The sequence below is a fragment of the Pholcus phalangioides genome, unplaced genomic scaffold (assembly GCF_987345545.1).
Source record: "Pholcus phalangioides strain wild (caught in Gottingen) unplaced genomic scaffold, Ppha-v1.0 ptg000013l_1, whole genome shotgun sequence".
Lineage (NCBI taxonomy): Eukaryota > Metazoa > Arthropoda > Arachnida > Araneae > Pholcidae > Pholcus > Pholcus phalangioides.
In genome coordinates this window covers 36,998,829-37,018,128 of record NW_028301606.1, presented here as the reverse complement: position 1 = coordinate 37,018,128, position 19,300 = coordinate 36,998,829, and the positions used below count along the sequence as shown (strand labels likewise).

Here is a 19,300-nt window from a genome sequence, read left to right as displayed (position 1 = left end):
TTCTGTAGAGGAAGGAATGTGTACGAGGTACATGCACGGTTAAGTAATAGCATTAGTATTGATGTTATGGACGAGTCATCGGGATAACCGAGGTCGTTGTGACAGGATAACTAGCCTATTAATAACAACTTTAATTTTCATCTATTTCCAATGCCATAACACTGCCGATTGAATTCTTACATTAAACATAATATGTGAGTCACAATACGCACTGTCACAACACATAATTGCCGAAATTTATGACTTTGTCCAACAAATAACAAATTTAAAATTATCGTCATGATCTTCAAAGGTAAATGAAAATTCAGACCATGAAACAGTAATTTCATTATTACTTTCACGAGAGATTCGAATCGGATATTCAACAGAGAAATTTCCATATGATGAGGCATTTAATGTAATTATTTTTGTTTGTTTTTCTCCTGACGAACGCAAAATGAAATGAATGAGTGAGGTAGAAAATTACAGAACAATAGAAATTCGAGGAGAAATTTTTCTTTCTTCTTCTTCTGGTTTTCGAGTTGCTTTCCTGCTTCTTGTCCCATACGATTCCTTCGCATAGTCACGAGACAGACAGACAGAGAGAAAGCAACATATACACACACATACGTAGCACATCCCGTGTTCGTGCCATAACTGTTCGGGTCACTACACAATATTCCCACACACGCGTGTATAGAAAGAAAGAGAAAAAAGTACCCAAAAGCCTTGAACCTATACACTACTCTCGACAATAGGGAAAAAAAAAGCCCGGTGAAGTTACACCCACGTATATTTCAGGATAGTTTTCTCTTGTGAAATAATAGCTAATATCCAGTGTAGGCGGATGGATTCGCAAAATTTGTCTCTCCTTGTTGAATGAGAGAGAGAAGAGTCGTCTCTCTTTTGGGAAAATTTCATACAACGGTGCCCTCTATGCTATTTCACACGTTATTTATTTTTAATCATCCCTACTGCGCCGTACACAAAGTCCTTTTTCTTGTCAAAGTATCTACATAGCCATGGCCCCCCCCACATCCTGGAGCAGGGCCCCTAGGCTGGGATCTTTTGCGGGGCCCCCCGACCAGACTGTCACGGGCCCCTTTATGATGAATTTATAGCGTGAATAAGCAAAAAAAAATTGTGAAAATCGTCCCGGGCCCCAGGGCTAGAGCCTTGTCAGCCCAGCCCTTGTGGATTAGGTGCATAGAGCGATCCATCAGGTGATAAAGACATATCACAAATAAGAAACGAAACGGAACAAGGATTCGCGGTCTTCAATGGGAGGGCTTTGTTCCGTACTTCCCAGCGTATAAAGGTATCAAGTATTACGTCAACGGTTTTTTTAGCTATTTTCGACCCCCTCCTCCCTTGTCAGCTCTGCTGCTACCTCCTAACGCATATTGGGATCAGAGACGTACGGGTTGGGGGGCACGAGCCCACTTCCCCAGATGATAAAAATTTTTTTTTTGGTGCAAAAAATATTTTAAAAAGATAATAAAAATTTTGGAAGAAAATGCACTTATATGTTAATTATCAATTTTTGTTAACTTCAATGCTATTTGAAGGCTAAGAACTCAAAATTTCTTTTTAAGAAATTCATTGCGATACACCCTCTAATTGTAGAAGGAAATACAGGGTGTTTCAAAAAAAATCACCTGATTTGAAATGCTTATATTACGAAAAATATTGAGCATAAACACTTAAGATCAATTTTATATTACGTGGCTAATCATAAAGTTTCTTTTACAAACAAAATTAAAGGTGCCCAATACGTCCACCTTGGGGTGCACGGCATATGTCTATACGGTAGTCAAATTCGTGCAAGCATGTTTGCATTCACTGCGAGTGGATTTCTGTGGACTACGTGCGAAACTCTGTCGGATGCGCTCCACATTTTCGTCTGACATGCGGGATGGCCAGGGGATTTCCCTTTACACAGACAACCCGTGTCTCGGAATTGTTTATACCATCGTTTAATACTACAAGTGGTTGGAAGTTCAACACCAGGGTATTGTCGACGATGAACCACTGTTACGGACTGACAATTCGCAAGTACACAAAACGATTTCTGTTGTGCAGTCGTCATCTTGACAAATACTAAAGTGGTGGTCGAAGGAAGAGCGTTAGCGCTACCTGTCGGCAACTGCGTGAAACTCGAGATTTCCCCCTTTCTATCTATACATTATTCGATCAAAACGGACTAAAAGCTGAATAGTCATGCTTTTTTTAAATCGGATGATTCTTTTTGAAACACCCTGTATTATAAATAGTTTATAAGGTTTTCGCGGCCATCATTTGATAAAAATTGTTTTTTCGGGTTCGAAGACCGTCGTCCGTTTGAGTTTGTTCTCAACGTTTCCCCAACACTAGTGGTTGGCATCTTCAGGAGAATTGATAAACTGGACTTTGATCCAGTTTATCAATTCTCCTGAAGATGCCAACCACTAGTGTTGGGGAAACGTTGAGAACAAACTCAAACGGACGACGGTCTTCGAACCCGAAAAAACAACCCTGTATTATGTTCTGCGAAAATGATATAAAGCCTGCAAAATTACGTGGACGAAATCCAAAAACTATATTTACGAATAATGTTATTAGAATTGAATCGATCTTGACGGACGCTGTTGCCCAGGACGATAAGATAATCGTCTAAAGTACTAAGAGATGTTTTGAGGTGTCGCGAGTTCGATACCCGGTTCGTCCTTGTCAGAAACTTTCCTGACGCGGAGGTACAACAGACGCGGCTACAATATGGCCGCACAAAAAGAAGATCGCTATCGCAAGGAGTCAGACAGCATACAGAGGGGTTAACGCACGAACCTCTCGATGGGTATGAAAAAAAAAAAGAGCAAAATGGCATGCGTGTGTGTGTCTACTTACCGCGGCAGTTTGGAATCGGCAATAAATTGGGGGGTTTCGGACTAATTGGCCCTCGTGTGCGACAAAAAACAATCAAAACGGTCAATTAATCTTGACATTTCTAAAACATGCAGTAGTTTCCTTCGCCATTTGTACGGGTAGTTTAGAAAGATCGTGCGACAGATTCTGAAAAAAAGAAGAAAACACCTACAAACATTTTTTTGATAGTTCTATCTCATTAAAATTACCGAACCCACATTGGAGCAAATATTAAGAATTTCATCTATATGCTGAGAAAATTGAATACAGATGGCAGCACCAGCAAGAACACGAAACAAGCACGACTCTGACAACATGAATACGTTTGGGGCCACACATACCATCAGAACACACATTCCCACATTCCTGTATGTACCAATTCGTTAGAAATTTTGTAGAGGAATGAGCACGGTGTACATGTACGGTTAAATAGCAGTAGTACATGCAGAGAAACCACTCAATAAGGGGCACCCATGGAACCTGACTTTCTGTGTCTTATTCAGAGGTAAACAAGTTCCTATTCAGAGGGACGCAGGCCGGGACATTTGTCCCTTAAATAGAGCTGTCCCTTAAACGGAGGTTTGACTGTTCAAATGTTACGGAGTAAATTTGAAATTTCAACAGAGAGAGTGGTGGAATTTTTAACTATATTTTTTGAATTAGTAACGTATAAAAATTTTAACTACTATATTTCCCTCAATTTTCATTTGACGGGAGTGAATCCATCAGTTTTCTTCCATCTAACTGATATTTGAACCAGATCTGGGCGATCTATTTCGATACATGACTGGGGCGTGTAAGAATTCTTATCGGGCATATATTTTCTTCAACTACATGCCCGACGCAGTACCGTCTTAACGCATGGGCTCACCCGGGCCTCAAGAGAAGAAGGTTCTCAGGAAAATGAGAAATAGTTGCATTTTTCGAGAATTTGCCAGGTAGCGCATCAGAAAAATCACTTGGCCCGAGGGCCCATGACGCTGTTAAGACGGCTCCTGCACAACGCGAGCACATAAACACACAAAAAAAGTAAAAAACTTTCGTGTTCTTATTAGAATTGCCTTAAACTTATATGTTACGGAAATTACCACCATGCTGGGATCAGTCATTTTACGGTTCATTACAATAACTTTACGGGTGCGTAATAAGGCAAATATGGGTTTTTATAGCACATAATATTGAACGTTCAGAAACCTTACCGGAGATGGGGAAGGGGGCTAATAAAATAAATGACATGTAAGTACGCTAATTGAAAACATTTTCTAATTGAAGTATGCTTCTATAACCGACTGAGAAGAAAAAGCTTTCGTAAGGACTTCCTAGACATAACTGTATAATAAAGTTTGTCGACGGGAGCTTCTGATTAATTGGTATTTAGAAGTTAGTTATTAGTACTTAATTTCCAGCTATGACTTCGTTAGATGCGATGGCAATATTATATAGGCGATGCATTTCATCTATTTTATCTTTACGGCCTTTAATATTTAGCGGCCTAGTGCCCCAGTAAATTAAGGATGAACAAATTCCAGGCACCAGATAGACTAAAAAATTGGTATTTTCCCATACAATTTTCTTTGTGTAGTTACTAAATTGCAGGCTGAGTTTCTGGAATTTATAGCAGCATATCCGCGCCAACATGAAAAGGGGGGGGGGGGGTCACTACGTCCCGAAGAAGTCAAAAGAAGCATTCATTATTTTGGACCTTTTTCTTCGGGTAAAATTTATTTTGGCGCCTAGATTTTTTTTTGCGATTTGTCCAGCCCTGCAGTAAATATATGTTTTAATATTTTTTCGGGGATGTGATATTGATTCTGGCATGTTTTTTTTTCAGTCACGTTCCCGACCGGGCATGAAAATTTTGGGAGATTTGTCCAGCACCATACAGCATTTTACCTAAATTTTACAATCAACCATAGAGGTTTTTATTACTTTTGGGCACTCTTCGCGAAAAACCTATGTATAAAAACGTAAATATAGTACTAAAGCAGACTAAATAAAGTACTAAAGCAGTACTAAATAAAGTACTAAAGCAGTACTAAATAAAGTACTATTAGCACACCTAAATATAGTACTATATTCGGAATCACAGAGTTTAATTATAACTCAAATTGTGTGATTAATTTCTGCCTAATATTTTTCGATTCATCGAACACAATGGAGACGAAACCCACACCATCGTGAAAACGAATAAAATAAGAAGAAACTGTTATTATATGAAAAGAATAAACGCAGGGGTCAAACTATAAGCGTGATGATGAAATGTACATATAGACGAGCTTTCATGGTGGTTTTTTAAAAATGAATGTAGTATATACGCATTTTCTCCCTGGTAAATGTATGCGATTTCCTGTTGTGAATACATCTATTTCAAACGACAAATAGCGATAGTGGCATAATTCAACGCTATACACATAAAAAAAGGAGAAAAAATATGCAACAAAAAAGAAAAAAGAAACCATTCTTTCCGTCAAACACGGGTAAACATAGGAAAAGTGCTTATAATATAAATCTTTTTGTATTGCTATGCGCCGTACCGTTTTATACAAATGTCTAATTTTTGTTTTCGTGGGAAATATGTGTTAAATATAAATATCAGGTTAGGATCAGGGAGTGCACAAGCTCCGGCCTGCAGGTCAAATGGAACCGGCAAGGGGTCTCATCCGGCCTGCGAAAAGTGTTCCAGTAGAAAAGTATCAATACAAGCACAAACACACATATTTCTTTCATAAAAATACGGGAAATCGGAATCAATACGGGATATCACCAGTATCATCAAGACATTGTCAAATGCAAATAAGGTTGCAAATTACAGTCAGAAAAATTGTCAAAAGCAAGTGCAGTTGTTAATTACAGGCAAAAAAAATTATCGAAAGACAGTAAAAGTGCCTAATACTCTAAAAATTTGTTTTGAAAGTCAAGTAAAGTTGCCTAATTACAGAGCAAAAAAGTTAGAACGGCCAATATAACGGGAATGTCAAGTAAAATACAGGCCATATGGTCAGTCCATGTTTATATAAACAATATTTGCGATCCAGGAGCTGTAGAAATACCGCAGGAATTGCCCGCGGACTGAAAAGGTTTTTCATTCCTGCACTGGATGAATAAATCAACGGAAAAATCTCAAAAAAAAGAAGAGGAAAAATTATATTATTATTATAGAACAGTTTTCTCTTCTCACCTTAAAGGTACAATAAATCAGCAGTGCAAGTTAGCTAATTAAGTGGAAGAAATTAAATAGGTTGCAAATATTTGTAGTAAAAGAGTTATAATGAATTATAATTTTATCAATTGAAGATAAAACAAATAATTTGCAAAGACAACGCTTCATAGCATGAATGTCTGCATTGACAGTTTCTCTTTCATTGTTAGTTGGTTTTTCTTCGGCTTTCTGCCCATTGTAAGTTTGAGTACTCACCAACTCCTGATAATGCCAAACACTAGAGTTGGTGAAACGTCTACTGAGTACTCAAACTTGAGAGACTCCTCTTTGACCAGAGTCATCAGTGAACGCGATGTCCGTGGAAACATAACCAGATACAATAAAAGTATTGAGAAAGCGTTTTTCCTCTGAAAGAATACCCTACATTGTATTTCTTTTTGTACCTAAATAAACATGAAGATAATCTCAAAAAAGGATACATATAAGCATGTCGGTCAACGAGGAGACTTCATCCGCTTGAGTAAAGTTGCAGAATTCCTTACGGAGATCATAAAACGAGTAATAATAGTCCGGTAGGTGTATCTCCTTTTGGCAACACTCTGGATGCAGTACTTGACGTAGATGCAGCTGCCCATCAGTGACCAACCGGAAGCAATATTGTCCGCTGGGTTCGGGCCTCAAGTTAGACCTAACGAACTGGTCCAGCTGTGGGAAACACAAGATATAAAATTTCGTATATTTAAAATAGTAAATATACATAAAACTGGTTTTTTTAATAGTTTCATACACTATTACAATATATTATTTACTATTATCATATAACTTATACCACGGATTCTTAACCTATGGGTCGTGACTCAAAGTTGATTAGCTGGGGACTTCCTAGATGGGTCGTTCAAATCCACTAACAGTCAGGTTTTTGGTCTATAGGGGCTTCAGAGATGGGTCGTACAACTTATCGCCAAGAATTCTTGAGATACCATTACTAAACCACACAGGCAACTCGTCTATATTCCCCCTTACGGAACCTCTAACGAATTAGTACATGGAGGAATGTGCGTGTTGGGAATCTAATGCGAAGTTTGTTTATGTGTTCAATGCTAATGTGCTGCCATCTATTTTTCGAACTATGAGTGAAGTGTAATGATTGAATATTTGTACCGTCGTAAGCCTGTTGCTATCTATGGCGAGACTGTTTATCGGGGATTCTTGGGGTTTTTTTTCGTCTTCAAACCAAGCACAACTCCAGTTTATCGCTGTGGGCAACGGTATTCTCGGGCTATGGGTCAAGACCCAAACCTGTTTTCCGGAGGCTTTCGAGATTGGACGTGCAAACCCAAATCCACTCATAGCCAGGGATTTCCCAGGGATTCTTGAGCTATGTATTCACCGTGTTTGGGTCATGACCGAAACTTGATTAGCAGTAGCTTCTGGGATGGGTCGTACAAATTCACTTACAGCCCGGATATAAATGCACCTATTGCTTCACTGGTTTCATCAATTTCTGAAAGTAAGTAGTCCCATGGGTCACGACGCTAGTCTTGTTGTTGGCTTTGGGTCACGCTGAAAAAGGTTAAGAACCCCTGCTTTATACCACATACCAAACTTGGTTATAACGACAACGAAAACTCCGTGAATTTTTGTCGTTACACCCGAGGTTGCTGTTTTCGAGATCTTTTTCTGACGAAAAATGTAATCAGATGGAATCAAATGCCGTGCAAGAAGCTGTTACTTCATTATGATTAGAGTGACCACCATATTCGATCGAGAGAAAACGGTATATTGGGGTCCTAAATACATAGCTGCCAAGTCTCCCGAATTTTTCGGGAATCTCCCGAATTTTAACTTCATCGCTCGACCTCCCGGAAAGTTCTTAAATCTCCCGAATTTTTACGAAAATCACAAAAATCCCTAATTGTCCCTAAACATTCCCTACTTCATTAAAAAAAAATCCTCGCTTATGAAAACAATCCCTAAGAAATTTCTTGTGGGGCATGAAGCCTCTTTTTTTCCCTTTCGAAATGACGTCACACGTCGTAAATGGGGAAATTCCCTTTTTAAGGAAGTTTTACAAACCCTCTGATGGTAACAAGAAAGTTGCTTGTCTTATCCTGCAGGGAAATGGCTTAGCAGCCAATAGTCCTGGATAATAATCGAAGATTCTAGTGACGCGTATATGGTCAAAATTTCTTTTGTTGATGTTACGTAGGTGCGATATAACAAAGCATGAATACTGATAAGCAAAAACATATTTAATCAATTTTAAAGATACTTATTCCGATGAATTTCCTTTCATCAAACGTTCCAGAAGAGGGCCGACTTTTCCTTTTTGTACAAGTTGTGTTACGGAGGACATAAACATCGGTCATGGAAAGACTGCCATCATCACTCGTGAAATGGAAAAAAAACCCATCAAGCAAGCGTTACAAAAAGTCAGTGTTCTTCAAAAATTGACGGTGTTTTCCTTCATCTTCCGATGATTTTGGGGTCATTCGCGCAGAATGTTTGTTCACAGCGTTTCTGATTGAACACAATATTTATTTTTATATCATTAAAGTTTTGGCCTCCAATTTCACTTGTTTTTTGCGTAGGAATTTTATTCCTAAGGGTTTAACTTCCATGTGTGTAAAATCCCTATTTTAATTTGACTTCAGTTTTTGAGTAAGGATTTTATTCCCTACGCTTTAACTTTTATGTTTGGGAAATCCCTATTGTATTTATTAGGGAGTGGTTTTAGCATAAAATACGGGTTTGCGCGAAAATCTCCCGAATTTTCATTTTCAAAAGTTGGCAGCTATGTAAATATGAGATATAGCACCAATTCTCGTCAAAAAATATTACCAACTGTCAGAGATATCGCAAAACACGTGCCTAACGAATGACTCTTGGCGAGAAAGACAGTACTACAAAATACAGGCAGTGATTTATAAAATGTATTTCACGTAGGGGGGGGGGGGCGAATTTACATGTCAAATGAGCGAGATGAATATTTACAGTCATATTCATTTTTACGCAATTTATAAATTATATGCAAATACCTTCATCTTTGATTCTAGTAAAGATTAATAACTAAAGTAAGTCTCGTCCAAAATACAGGGGAAAACGGGACATTTTTGCAATGGGAAAAAGTTGAAAAATGCGAAATTACAGGAAAAATACAACAATATCCCGTATGCGGGTCATTTTAATTAGAAACATGTCAGATCACCGAATTTCATACTCTTCCCCCCCCCCCATCTTTAGGTATCAAAAAACGCCATAAAACGACGAAAAATGTGTCGTTATATTCGAGTTCGCAGCATTTTCAAAGAAATTATAAGCGAGGTTCATTAACATTATTCTACATGGGATTAGCCCGGAAAGACAATTCTTGATGTTACAACAAAGGTGTCGTTATAACTGAGTCTGATTACGTTATTTAATTTTCTGCTTAATTCCTATATTTATTCATAGTTTAAATTTAATGAATTGGCTATTCTGCGTGGAAAAATATGTAAATGAGAATGTGTACGAGATATGAAAAAGGCAGAACAAACAACATTTACATACTGGATTCATGCGAAGAACAATTGCGGAAATATTAATCATAGGAGTTTTACTTCGCTTAATTGTGTGAGATCGAATCGATTCTTCATGTTTACTTGGTTAATGGCTCATATCTGAACCAATTTCCAGATTACACGAGCTCATCGGTGCAAAGATGTCCAATGCATTTATTCCGGCCTTAATGATTAACTCTTTACCTGCTCTAAAAATTTTTTTCTTTTTTTTTTTTGGTTTCGGTTTAAGAGGGTTTCATTCTCTATTCAATAGGGGGAAAAATATTTATTTTGAATAATCTTCACTGAATTAGGTTTGAAGTCATGGGCCGCATTAGGTCCGCGGGTAATGGATTGAGCATATATGTTTTTGGCCGTTTTAAAACACATTAGCTGAAAAACATTGAAGATATATATATTTTTTCATTTTGAACGTCCCTTGGCCCCTTAAGCTGCCGCTGGTATTTATATTCTTATACGTTAATTACCCGATTTTGAACCAGAGAGTCAATCGGCACCTCAATTTAAATTTTTATAACATAATTGCTTTTTCCCAATGGAACTTCCATAATTGCCCTGCCTGCTTAAAAATCTGCCTAAAATCAAAAACATTTTTTTTTAAACCCCATGCCTGTAGTTTCTTTCTCAACGCTCTATCAAAAAAAAAAAGACATTGTTATTATTTAAGATTTTCATCATTTCTTATTGACACGAGCTTTTTCGTTTCAATGATCACGTCGACCACCAAAAGACTGAACTTTAATGACGAGAACAATATTCGAAATAAAAGGCAGAGAAAACAAGACTTTTTTTCTCATTTCGAATTGCGTTGACATTTTTCTTTAGTCCAGATTCGTTCTCTGTACTTTAATCCGAACTAGCTAATTAAGGGTTTAGCAATCATGTACCGTATAGCCCCAATGTCTGGAGATAATGAGCAATTGGGGAACAGGTTCAGGACCGGAGGGGCGGTTACGAAATACCAAAGGTCGGCAACCTCTTTGTGTTCGACCTTCGCTCGCTCGACTTGTCTGTGTGGCTACTGCTGCTGTTGAGGCACCACACATCCCCCCCCCCCCCCATTTTCATTTCATTTCTTCCACTTTTTTATTTCATCGTCATTTTCCTTTCTTTTTTTTTAATGTCATGTGCACACTTTTGGATTTTTTTTTTTTTTTTTTGACGTGAATGCGTCTTTTAAATCGGCTGACGATATTGGGAGCATTCGCGAAAAGTTGGTTGAAGAAATTCTCTAAACGCTCATATATCTCAGGAAGTACCAAACGTAAGTCAAAAGCAATGGTGTCGTCAGATGCACATGGCAAAGGTGCAGCACCTAATGATATCACTCCGGTTTCAATATCCCTTCCCGTCTGGGATCAGGCCGGCGGCCCTGATTCGTAACAACATGTTTTCCGCTACGTCTTGAAAAGTACGCAACGCACGTCAAAAGCAATGGTGTCGTCAGATGCACACAGCAAAGGTGCACCCAATGATATCACTCCGGTTTCAATATCTCTTCCCGTCTGGGTATCAGACCCGCGGCCCTGATTCGTAACAAATTGTTTACGCTATATCTCAAAAAGCACGCAACGCAAGTAAAAAAAAATGGTCAGAGCCGGAACTTGAATTCTGTGAAATATGCGGCTGCAGGAGGCACCAACTGAAGGGGCCCGATTTTTTAGGGCGCTAACTGAAGAGGAAGGGGTGATTTTTTATCACCAAAATGATATTCGCTTACACTTTAAAAATGTTCAGAACCGGCCCTGACAGTGGTATCGTCAGATGCACATTGCAAAGGTGCATTCAATGTCCCACTCGGGTTCTAATATCTCTTCCCGTCTGTGCATCAGTCCCGCTGCCCTGATTCGTAACAGTTTTTTTCCGGCTTTTTTTTACGACATTGGTAGCGTTTGTTAGCTATTCGAAAGACAAAGCCGATTACCTAACACGCGATTCAAGGCACAAAAAACTTATTCACATTAAAAATTGCGGCCTTATCTGTGACACAGCATAACTAATTTTTTTCTAAATTAATGTCTTTAGGACTAGAGAAACTTAGACAGGAGATAATAAATAACGGTTATGGGCTATTCAGGGGAAAAATAAATGCAAATATGGCATTCGATCGCATACAACAGGGCTTGACAAATCAAAAAAATATTTGAGCGCCAGCCCAATTTTTTAGAGACAAGCATTGGTGTTTTGCTCAAACAGTGGTCCTATAAATAACGTTTTCTTTTACTTTTCCCCATGTTATAAGGCGCAGCGTAATAAAATCACAAACATTTGTGTCACTCCCTTAAACTACAATTTAGAAATTTATGGCAGTTCAGGAACCACTTCTAGAAAATTTCAAGTGACAATATCGATTTTCTAATCGCCATGGCAATCTGGCAAAGATGGAATTTATTCACCCCGTCATACACCAGGGTTGCAAAACATCCAGCCCACGGGCCAAATGTAGCCTATCAAGGGGTACATGAAATTCGGTGCTATCTGGTCCGCAAAAGGTGTTCCGGTACAACTGTATGAAGCATCAATACACTCAACTCAATAAATGTCTAGTCTGATTATATTTCCTTCATGAAAATTACGGGGAGAAATCGGAATTCATACGGAGATATCGCCAATTATCGTAATGAAATTGTGAAATGCAAGTAAAGTTGCCAATTATACAGCCAAGAAATTTTCAAAGGTAAGTTGCCATTCTTACAGCCCAAAAAAAGTTTTATGTATATATATATAACTTTTTTTTGGCTGCAACTGTTATACATATATAACAAATCATACGGTGGTATTTAAATTTACGTAGTTGCGTCTTAACGGGTGAGCCCGTGGAGCCCACGGCTTCGAGTCAAACTGGGGGGGGGGGGGGGGACGCAAATATTTTATTGTAGAAAATTTCATTTTTTTTTCTTTTTGCAGTAAATATAAATTTTCAATGATTCTGAAATGATCTTTTCATTAAATATGAATATTTCTTAATTCTGAAAATACTTTTAAATTCTGAAAATACTTTTAAATTCTGAAAATACTTTTAAATTCTGAAAATACTTTTAAATTCTGAAAATACTTTTCATTTATTCTGGAAATATTTTATTCAATAATTATGGAAATATATTTCACTAATTGTGAATTATGTTATTATTATTATGTTATTATATATTATTTCATGATTGTGAATTAACTTTTTACTCCGATTCTGAAATTATTGCTCATTAATTCAAAAATAATTTCTCTCTCATCAATTCTGAAATTTTTTCAAAGTAATTATGACACCACTTCTTTCACCAATACTAGAAATTCTTCATTGAGTTCCATTTTTTTTGGCATTTCTATAAATTATATAACTACACAAGGGTTTTCATCGACGGACAACTTCCAAAATCTTCGAGGGGCCCACATGTGGTCCGCGGGCAATGCGTTGAGAATCCCTGATGCAACCGATACATTAGGAATTCCGCAGAGGAATGTGTTGGAGGTGTATGTACGGTTAAGTAGCAGTCGTAGTAGATACAGTCGAACCGAATTGCATTGAAAACCAAATCAGTGTCGCGGCGGAATCCTTGACAAGGTTGTCGCACAGACTTCAACACAAAACGACGTCCATTTACCTTGAAGTAGCCCGAATAAAAAGCTCGACCTTTCCTACGATTATTTTCCGTTATATTAAACACAAACGCATTATCATTCATTGTTTTCACTCCATATTTCTTTTTGAATTCATTTTACTTTACATACTGTCTGTCCTCGACTTTAATCGAATAACAAAAAAGGAATGAAAGGTTGTACTATTAAAACCGCGATGTCTGCCCCGTGGTTCGGGGCCGAATCGTCGGACCTCCGAAGAAAAAACTAAAATAATAAAGAGATGCACGTAGCCTCCTGTGTGTGACTCTTTTGCATGATTAACCATTTTTCTTTTTAAAGTAGGTCGAGCTTAAACAACCGTTTATAGCGGTGGGCGTGGAAAAAATATCCGAATGTTTGATCGTTGAATATCATTAAAAACGCATAGAGAAGGACAAAAGGGTTCCGTCACTCTTCTTTTTACTATTGTTACAGTCGAACCTCGTTTATACGTCGCTCAGTTATGCGACTTTCGCATTTCTACGACGCCTGGTTTCAGTCGCAATTGGTTTTTTATATATTTTAATGTTGAATTAATTTATGTATTCGACGTAAAAAGAGCCTCAATTATTTGACGTTTTCACTTCGACTCGAACTCCGAATCTTAAAAAAAAAACACTTTATATATATTCATCAAATGCACGCAATTTTTTGTAGATAGTGAAAACGACGCATTGCTGCAACAGTTCTTGCATATTGTCACCGCAGAAGGCATATATTTTAGGGTAATTGCTGATCAGTTTAGCTGGATGACGACCACTTGAGTCTTTTGTTTATTGCTTGTTTCTGAGAATACGCAGACGCGGCGAGAGCCCCAAAGAAACTGGCGTCAATTACTTCAAAGACGGTCATACAGTGTGTCCTTTCAGAATTGTTTCCTCCCAATGTGTTCAGCGTTATCCTCAGAGGGTGGAAATGCCAATTGTAAGCATTTGGAGGGCACAGGTCTGCCAATGAAAAACTTAACCCTTTCAGACCCGATCATTCATTTTTTGGAATTTTCAAAATGTTTTTGCCTTTTTGATACTAAAAAAAAAAAAAAAAATGCACTAAATACATAAATGTCAGTGAATCTTTACTTTTTCGAATTTTAAGTTCTTTTGTGAAGAAATAATTCACTTCATTAAATTTTTTCAGCCAACATGATGCAAAGTATATTCATCTCCACATATATTTTTTTCCAGAATTTTATACCTAACTTTTATGTAATAAATCACACTCTTCCCGGAGACACTTTCTCCTGGAAGCCACCTTAAAAACCTCCTAAGAGTTCAACTTTAAGTGCTGTCCTCTGATGAAAGCCAAAGCTTATATTGCGTTGAAGACCCCTGCTCTAAGCAATTCGGAATGCGATTTTAAAATTAAAATTAAAATTTTTTTGACCCAACCCCCCTCCCCCGCGTCAAGCGTGAATGAAATGATTTCTTTAAACCGGAATTTCAGAGTTGGAGATACAGTTTAACATATCCAATTTTATGATATTTTGTATGTCTGTTGAGGGCACGGTGGCGGGAATAATTTTTTTAAAAGAATTCTCAGAGTTGTGCGACTTGGACATTTATAAGACGTTTTGGGCCGGCTTCTTGAACGTCGTATAAACGAGGTTCCACTGTGCATATTATTGTTTTTCTACTTTGAAGCAGCGAGTCCCCGTTATTCGCTCCGGGGCATGAGAGATCTCAGACACAGGAACTGGGTTTGAAACCCCATAATTAAAAACCGGATCCAACATTTTAAAAATGACATTTCGGTAATACTTTACCGGTGGTCAAGGTTTTTTCCCTCGATCTAGGATTCCGTTTCGTTTGTCAGATGACCGCTGACTGAGATGCTCGCTCGACTTCTTTCGGAAAGTGGACTCGAGTCCATCTCTGTGTAATTGAAGGAGAACGGGTCATCTCTTTTCTTTTTGTCATCATTTGGTTAACGAGGATTTCATTCTACTTCGGCCTAACTCCAATGTTGGAATTAATGACCCCGAAATAATCACCATATTTAAAATTCCATTCTACCAAAGAATACAACTAACGAGTTACAAATAATTTTTGCTTTTTTTCGCTGGCCAAAATCAAAAATTCTAATGTGAAATGTATAAGTATGTACTCAGTTTTTTCCCTCTTATTTACATTAATGTAGCAAACATACACATTTTTTTTTGAAAATAACTTTCATAATATCATATGTAACTGAATTTTTTTTTCGTTTCATTTTAAAAATCCTCTAATTTCAAACATTACCGAGGAATTTTAACTAAAACATATTGAAAAATTCATTAGCTAAAACATGTTGGAAAATGTTAGTAATCTTGATTGGAACAATGATGAAACGCAGTGCTTAGCAAAAGCATGGTTTAAAAACAAAGTAAATAAAAGAACTATTCAGAAACGTCCATAACACTGTTCAAAGACGTGCGCTATGCTAAAGTATTGTTCAAAGCATGTGCTATGCTAAAGCACTGTTCAAAAATATGTGCTATGCTGAAGCATTGTTCAAAGATATGTGTTATGCTAAAACATTCTTCGAGGATGTCATGTGCTATGCTGAAGCATTGTTCAAAGATATGTGCTATGCTGAAGCATTGTTCAAAGATATGTGCTATGCTGAAACACTGTTGAAAGATATGTGCTATGCTAAAACATTCTTCGAGGATGCCATGTGCTATGCTGAAGCATTGCTCAAAGACGCATTGCTTTAAAGGACCGTTTAAAGGCATGTGCTGAGGCAAAGCACGAAAATATTTTTTTCTCTAGCATTTCATATACATATAGAATGCGCTCCAACATTCTCTTAAAAAAAGATATATATTTTATACAACGTTATAAACTTACATGCATGAAACGATAAGATAAAGAAAGAACAATATAAAACACCTAAAAAAAAAAAGACGAAATATTTTCGTCTATTTTTTTTATTTTATTTTTATTCTAAGAAATGAAAATAACTTGGGAAAAGGGAAAAAAAATCCGCTACATAAAATCATAGCTGGAAATTATCAGTTGAATAAATCTTCGAGATAAGCAATAGAACTTAAGAAAAAGGTGGATTTTTTTTTTATTCTTATTCTTTTTTTTTAGAGTTATCTCCAAAGTATGGGTTCCGAAGAAATTTCTCCATTATTTATTTATTTTTCTTTTCTCACGGCTACACTTTTATTTTCGTTTCCGGATTTTTTTTTTTGAGGGGCAAGGACCTGATATTGTGTACGCGTCTGGCTATGTAATAAAACCTTTTCGTTTCTCTACAGACAGTATCGTGACCGTGTTCGACCGCAAGATCAGACACTCGCGTTGTAAAATAATAATAATAATAATAATAATTGAAATTTATATTCAAACATCAAAGAAACCAGATACTTATTACACTTGAAAATATTTTGCTTTTTTCAAAAGCTTTATGGACATTTGGTATTTGTATGTTTAGAAATGCAATAAATCTAATGAACCGGATTCGCGTTTGTGAATTTAGTGTCAAAGCGAGATTTATCATAAATATGTCTTTCTATGTTGAGGGATTGTGAAATATTGATCATAAGCATGTGGTTTCACGTCGATTTGGTTTTGCGATTTCATATCAAGTATTCTACGCACATTTAATAGAAATTACTTCATACTTATTATTTTCACGCTTTTAGGGATGGGCACGTTTTTCATGTCGATTCCTCTGAACAACGTTTCTGTTGGAGTGAAAATTTGAATTCTCTCAAAAAAGAGCGCATGTGGTTTAGCAGTAGTAGTTGCACGTGGACACCACCCCATGAGGTTCAATGCGTACTCAAACTAACTTGTATTTCAATCAGTGAAACACGTATTCGACATCGTTTACGAACTGAGAGAAATGTTGTCTCTCACATGATTGGAAACAGCGTATCTCTGCAGCAGATAATTTAATATCCTCCTCAAATGTTCTTTAACCTTTTGGCAAGAGATAAGAGTGCCGTTCGTACCCCTGTTGAGCCCCCAAAGGTGTTCACATTGATCTTTATTAACCTCAAAATGTACTTGAAGGGTTTTTCTCTCACTCTATCAAATTGTTACTTCTAGTTAATGTTAGCTCGAACATCCTATATAGAAAGAGACAATTTGCACTTACTAGTAATAAACAATAGTTATCGAAATCGATGAGAACAAAAGTTTAGTAGTAAAATATTAAGATCGGACGAGCTATCGCATTCCATCAGATATTCGAGATTCTGAAGTTTTCACTCATGCCAATTAAAACCCTTTCAGACCCTGGTGCCACAAATGTGAGGACTGCTTCTTCTCACTGAAGAATATTTTCTCTTGACCTCAGGGATTTAACCCTGACTCGAAGGAGCGTGTAAGCTTTGAGTCGGAAATACGGTGAACATGAACTTTGGAAGCTTTCATCAGAGGGCAGCACTTAAAGTTGAAGTATTAGGAGTTTTTTAAGATGACTTCCACAGGGGAAAGTGCCTCCGAGAAAAGTTTGGTTTATTACATACATAAAAATTGTACGTGAAGCTGAATATACCTTGCATCATCTTGGCATATATATTTGTAAAGTTCCACTTTATTGGTGATTTTCGACAAAAATTAAATTTTCATAATGTACATTTTTCTACATATATATAAATATTAAAAAAATAAAGATTCGTTGACATATTTATGCTTTTAATGCATTTTTTGAGTATCAAAAATGCTAAAACATTTTGAAAATTCCAAGAAATGAATGCTTGTTTCTGAAAGGGTTAAGTAGAACTGATGAAAAATGCTTTCAAAGATGTTACACAAATTATTTCGGACGTACAAATTGAAATGAATAATTCTCCAATATACGTTGAAAGATGTTAAGATTACACAGGTTCAGTCGCTCCCCCCCCCCCCCTAAACGGATATCAACGGTTCCACAATATAATATACGATTAAGCTGGGTATTCGATTCAATTGCCGTTTCACACATTTTGTATAGTTTGTAAAATGTCTCATATAGTTTGCAATTTCTTAAACATCAAATTGTTCCTTTGTTACCATCTGTATAATCGTCTTTTTGAAGCAGAAAAGTTTTCATAGTTTTCAAAATCTTTTGCGATTTCCTCTGCTTTTTGCCTAATCATGATGACGTTGTTTTATGCATTTTTTTTTTGCTCTCTCTCAGCATAAAACCATTGTAATTACAGCTTGGGCGACAACGTGGGAATTAGATTTTTTATTCAGATTTTTTCTGATCAAACTTTCTGTTCTTTCGCCATTCTTCTCTCAATTTCATCGAAAATTTCCTTAATGCTCAAGAAAGCTCGAGAAATTCCACTCTTTAGGCCTTTCAGTTTGATTTTTTTAAAAATTACATCCAAAACTTTCAGTTTGTTGCACAAATTCGAATCCTTTCTTTTCGTGATCATTTTTTTCAATTTCAAGACATTGCGTAAAACTATGCTGTTTCTGCAGATTTTATGGGATTTTTTACTTTCATTGAAAAAGTTAGTGCCCTCTATGGGCTCAACAGAAAAGAAAAATAAATAAATAAATAAATAATAATTTATAAATAGACTGGAAACAGCTTAGACACTACGAGACTCCCAAGTCGAAGCTTTTCACAAGTTTTAACTGGCAACATACTTCTCATGATTTCTAAAATCTTTCATTTAATGAAATATAATAAAATACTATAAAAAATGAAGTGGTTAATATATATTTACAGTTGTCCAGTCCTATGAATCGCAATATTTGATTAAGGGAAGAGGAGTTGTTGATATGCAGCATGTTGATATGTCCCCAAATACGTTTTACTCGTGGGTCCCCTATTACAGCAGCAGAAACTACAGCCATCTATCAGCGAGAATGTTCTCGGACAATTCTATCCAGTACTAGTAAATGTGAAGCGATAAAAATTCTATCTACTGGACTGTGTGCATCAGAACTAAAACAACGTTTCATACTTCTATCGAGAGATGTCACCACGAGTACAATTTTTGTCAAAGCATAAAAAAATTACTACTGCGGTCTACCACCGTTGCAACGTAGCATTAATTTTTTTTATAATTCTACAATTGGGCCGTGGATCTCTAGTAAAAATGTCGTGGACCCTTAGGTTTCCAAGCACCCCTAAGGGGCCGTGCAAGTATTACGTC

The 19,300-nt window shown here is 36.9% G+C and overlaps 1 protein-coding gene across 2 annotated transcripts in view; it reads right to left on the bottom strand.

Moving 5' to 3' along the window:
- The window catches only part of fus (epithelial splicing regulatory protein fusilli), a 91,259-nt gene that overhangs the window by 33,699 nt on the left and 38,260 nt on the right, over positions 1-19,300 (bottom strand). For both annotated transcript variants that reach the window (XM_089241318.1, XM_089241319.1), the window contains exon 3: positions 6,520-6,745. In XM_089241318.1, coding sequence (XP_089097444.1) covers positions 6,520-6,745 — 226 coding nt within the window. The remainder of the gene's footprint in view (positions 1-6,519; positions 6,746-19,300) is intronic.